Raw genomic sequence first — 5,237 nt, 5'->3', positions numbered from 1 at the left:
TGCAAATAAAAAAAAACAACAAATAAATATAGAAAATAATAAATAAAAAATAAGTGTGATTATTATTCATTTTATATCCATGGTGACTACTGAAGAATATTGGTATATAAAAGATTCCTGGAGTTAATCATGAAAAAAAAAAAAAAATTAAATTAAAAATAAATATAGAAAATAATAAAAAATAAATAAATATAGAAAATAAATAAAAAATAAGTGTGATTATTATTCATTTTATATCCATGGTGACTACTGAAGAATATTGGTATATAAAAGATTCCTGGAGTTAATCATGAAAAAAAAAAAAATTAAATTAAAAATAAATATAGAAAATAATAAAAAATAAATAAATATAGAAAATAAATAAAAAATAAGTGTGATTATTATTCATTTTATATCCATGGTGACTACTGGAGAATATTGATATATAAAAGATTCCTGGAGTTGATCATGGAAAAAATAAAATTAGCAAATAAAAAAAACAACAACAAATAAATAAAGAAAATAATAAATAAAAAAATAAGTGTGATTATTATTCATTTTATATCCATATGTGATGCGGGTACCAGTGTGGGTTCCTGCATCGCATGAAGAATATTGGTATACAAAAGATTCCTGGAGTTGATCATGAAAAAAAAATAAAATAAAATTTGCAAATAAAAAAAAACAACAACAAATAAATATAGAAAACAATACATAAAAAATAAGTGTGATTATTATTCATTTTATATCCATGGTGACTCCTGAAGAATATTGGTATATAAAAGATTCCTGGAGTTGATCATGAAAAAAAAAAAAATTAGCAAATAAAAAAACAACAAATAAATATAGAAAATAATAAATAAAAAATAAGTGTGATTATTTTATATCCCTGGTGACTATTGAGGGGGGAGGGGGTCCGGTGGTGAGAGGAGTAGGGCCCACACCTGAGTCAGTGCTATAGAGGAGTAGACCGGGGACAGGTCCGGTGTTCCCCGGGGATGGGGGTCCCGCTTACCTTTCCTGCGGAAGAAGGTAGGACGGTGTCGCAGTCAGTCAGCACATTGCTGGGCGCCCCCACCGGCAGAGCTGGCGTTGCCCTGGTAACCGGAGTGACGTCACCCGCAGATCCCGGCGAGCTCGCGCTGGCAGCATCACCGGGACGGCGAAGAGAGGAGGAAGCGGGCAGCCTGAGGGATGCCTCCGCCCGGCCACACCGCGACCCATGGAGCTCCACCTGGCTCTGCTCGACAACCTGACGGCGCTGGGCGGCCCGAGCAACACCGGCACGGCGGCCGGGGGAAGGGACGGCGGCTCCTCCGGTACGAACCGGAGCTCCCCGGAGCCGGGTGAGGAGGCGGCGGTGGGGGTAGGGAGCCCTCTGGTGCACGGGGTGGCCGTGGCATGCCAGGCTCTGCTTCTGCTGGCCATCTTCCTGCTGTCATCCCTGGGTAACTGTGCCGTCATCCTGGTGATCGCCAAACACCGGCAGCTGCGCACCGTCACCAACGCCTTCATCCTGTCCTTGTCCCTGTCTGACTTCCTCAGCGCCCTGCTGTGCCTCCCCTTCTCCTTCGTGCTGCTCTTCTCCAGGGGCGGGGTCTGGCTCTTCGGGGACCGTTTCTGCTTCGCCAATGGCTTCTTCAACTCCTGCTTTGGCATCGTCTCCACCCTGACCATGACCCTCATCAGCCTGGACCGCTACTACGCCATCGTCCGCCAGCCCCGGGAGAAGATGGGGCGCGCCAGGGCGGCGCAGCTGCTGGCCGGGGCATGGCTGGCGGCTCTGGGCTTCTCCTTCCCCTGGTACCTGCTGGCCAAGGAGCAATGGGTGGTCCACAAGAGGGGCTACTACCACTGCATGTACGTGTTCCACTCCGCCGGCTCCAGGCTGGGGGCCACCTACAGCATCTCCCTCATCGTCCTCTGCTACCTCCTGCCCTTCGGCCTCATGTGCTTCTGCCACTATAACATCTGCAAGGCCGTGCGACTGTCAGAGATCCGCGTCCGACCCGTCACCACCTACGCCCACCTGCTGCGCTTCTACAGCGAGATGAGGACGGCCACCACCGTGCTGATCATGATCGTCTTCATTATCTGCTGCTGGGGGCCCTACTGCGTCATGGGCCTGGTGGCCGCCGCTGGCGACTACCCCTTCACGCCACTCATGGACACCGTGGCCATCTGGATGGCGTGGGCCAACGGGGCCATCAACCCGCTCATCTACGCCATCCGCAACCCCAACATCTCCATGCTGCTCGGGCGCAACCGAGAGCAGGGCTACAGGACTAGGAACATTGCGGCTTACCTGTGCACGCAGGGTCAGAACCGGGAGGTCAGGGGTAGGGCCGACCCCGTCCGAGATCGTTACACCAACAGACACGGCCAAGGCAGCCGGGTGTCCTCGTCCAGTCCGGCCAACGGTGGGGACGTGGCCATGTGGGCCTGCAAGAACCCAACTGTGCTCTTCTGCCGGGATGGCCAACCGGACACCATGTCAGAGCCTCCCGGCTTAAAATCCGAGACCGCAGACACAAGTCTTTGAGGTTTTCTTCTAGTATTGCCCACTGGTTGGGTGACAAACTCCTGTTCAGGAAAGGCTGCTTAAGGAAAACAAAAAATAAAATGTCGCCCCGGATTATCAAGTATTGAATCAGAATATCCTTATCTGTGATCACCAGGATTTCTTTTTGTCCACCGTATCAGTTTTAGAACCCAAGTATTGGCAGTGAGGAGCACAAGGATGTACAAGGTTACAGACCAAAATCCAGTCTGGTCATCATGACACAGCGCTCTGTATTCATATGAAATGTGCAGCATCGGAGGATCGCAACATCAAATGGAAGACGTAACCACTAACCAGCATTATTTAATATTAAAGGACGTGACCAGGATTGTCCTCTTATTTCTCAGCAGGAAACCATCTTCTTGTTTTTGGAAAAGTTTACAGCAATGTGTAAAAATGTGACATTTGTCTCCACCTCTCTGATAATTGTAATACTGTAAGGCCGCACATTGTCATCTGATTGCTTTCCTTTCTTATGTACTTGAATTGTAAGCTCTTAAACTGGCCATAGATGGTTCTAATCTTGGCTGGTTCTCCAGGGACTGGCCAGGATTCAAACTGTGTATGGGCAGGCTGATTGTACCCAATTGATACAATCGGCATATCACATTTTCTACACATTATTACTGCCAACCAGCATATCGCATTTTCTACACATGATTACTGCCAGAAGCTATAGCTGCTAGCAATACCCATTGTATTCTACTGGCTGGGGATGCTTTCTGGACCCCCAGGCAGAATACAATAGCGCAACAGGGGGCATTCCCCCATCAACACTGTAGATGGGGGAATCAAGCGTTTTTTTTTTTTCTTTCCACCACAATTGTATAATCCATGACCAACCTTGGGGTTCGTTCTGATGATCGGCAGTGCTTGCCATTCCTCTGGGGCATGGTGCATATGGGTGATTACTTCTGTGTCCTGTGTTTTGCTGGCACGGGATGTACAAGTGTCGCATACATCCCTGTGCCAGCAGTCCCATTGGGACAACCAGCTGCACAGACACAGCCACTATGTCCCAATGTGACCTCTGCAATGGGTGGAGGTATGTGTCCTCAAACTCGCCCTGGGTGTGTCCCTGGGCCATTAACCCACCTGGATGTCACATGGGGACAAAACCTGTGTCTGTGCAGCTGCGTGTCCCAGTAGACATCTGTGGGACTGCCGGCATTGGGACAAAACCTGTGTCTGTGTAGCTGTGTGTCCCAGTAGACATATGTGGGACTGCCGGCATGGGGATGCACATAACGCCTGTGCATCTCTGTCTTGGCAAACCACGGCCCTGCATGGGACATGAAAGTAATGGCCTGTGCCCTCGCTGTTGGAATACAATAGCGCAGCAGTTTTTTTTTTTTGGTTCCACCCGCTGGTTGTGTTCCCTGTACGTGTGAACCCTGCTTTAGTGTCTGTTGACCCAAACTGCCGAGTGTGAATCTTCAAGTGATTTACGAATTTTAGTGGGTAATTCAGATCACCATTGCCAACATAAAACTGACAGATGTAACTGGAGTTTGTCTTTAGGACCCCTTGTACACAGGGCCGTCCAGCTGCAGTGCGTCCCTCCTGACGTTTTATTGCACTATGAAGGGATGGGTGGAAGGTCCAGCCCCACTGCCCACAGCCTTTCAAAATGTTTGGCAGGTTGCATACTGAAGGCTGCATTGGGTGATACCTGTGTTAGGGGCCCCATGCATTCTCCCCTGAACACATAAGGCCCCCATGTGCAAGTAGCCCAAATTGTCACCTCTTGCTGTCACAACATCACATTTGTCAGTTGGAGTTGGGCTATGAGTGTGCAGTTTGTCTCCCAATGACATGGCCTGATTCATGTGTCCTACAAATCCATTGCCTCCTAATGACCTTTGATGTTTCTTGTCTGAGGTTGTACAGACAGTATATTTCCATTTGCCTGCTTATTTCCAAGTTGCACCTAAAACCCGAATGGATGGTGGATCTGGCTGTTAGCTAGGATACTGATTGCATTGGATGTATTTGTAAACTTCAGCTTTTGTGAATTTGGTCAAAACCATGAATGTCATTTCTCAGTGTATCAGAATTTTGGTCAGTGTTGTCCTGTTTTTGTAAATCAGATTCAGAATTTCAGATTTCGGCTCTCATTTCTTGGGGCCAGTTTTGAATCTGATCTGCAGAGGAGGGAGAAGAGACCTTTTTTCCTTCACGTGTTTAATAAATTAGGCCTAGTTGGAGATGGTTTCTCATTGGTTGCTATGGGTTCATGCACTTTATTAAAGAAACGTTTAAGTGCCAAAGTTTGTGCAAGGCGGTGTACACATTAATTTGTGTCACTACCATGCAGTGCCATATGATGTGATCACCGGATTCCCTTAATTGTTCCCCAGAACTGTGAATAAACCACTAGAATTGTACACGTTCATGTGGCCAGGAGTGCGCACCTCACCAACAGCTGGTCCCTCTACATCTGGGACACATTCCTGGCTGCAAGTACGTCTGTTTGTGGCATTTCTGTAGAAAGTATTTTTGCTAGGTCTACTCGCCTCTTACAATTATTTTATATATTGTCATTTTTAAAAAAAAATCTTCAATGTCCTAGCACTGTTGAGGCTCTATGCACAATGCCACTGTAGAAAGTTACCTTTGTGTACACTCATGGTTCCCATGTACTACCAAATAGTGTATATTATGGCCGTCTCTCACAGACCCGACCTTATGGGGG

General features: G+C 47.1%; 1 protein-coding gene across 1 annotated transcript; it reads left to right on the top strand.

Annotated features, from left to right (window-relative positions):
* The first annotated feature begins 1,064 nt into the window (after positions 1-1,064).
* Positions 1,065-2,569, top strand: GPR135 (G protein-coupled receptor 135). The gene has a single exon (XM_082275620.1). The coding sequence runs from the start codon at positions 1,202-1,204 to the stop codon at positions 2,519-2,521; it is 1,320 nt and encodes a 439-aa protein (XP_082131746.1). The 5' UTR covers positions 1,065-1,201; the 3' UTR covers positions 2,522-2,569.
* The last annotated feature ends 2,668 nt before the right edge of the window (positions 2,570-5,237 follow it).

This window comes from Pelophylax lessonae (assembly GCF_965119305.1).
Source record: "Pelophylax lessonae genome assembly, chromosome: 13".
Taxonomy (NCBI): Eukaryota; Metazoa; Chordata; class Amphibia; order Anura; family Ranidae; genus Pelophylax; species Pelophylax lessonae.
This window is presented reverse-complemented; position numbering and strand designations above follow the sequence as displayed.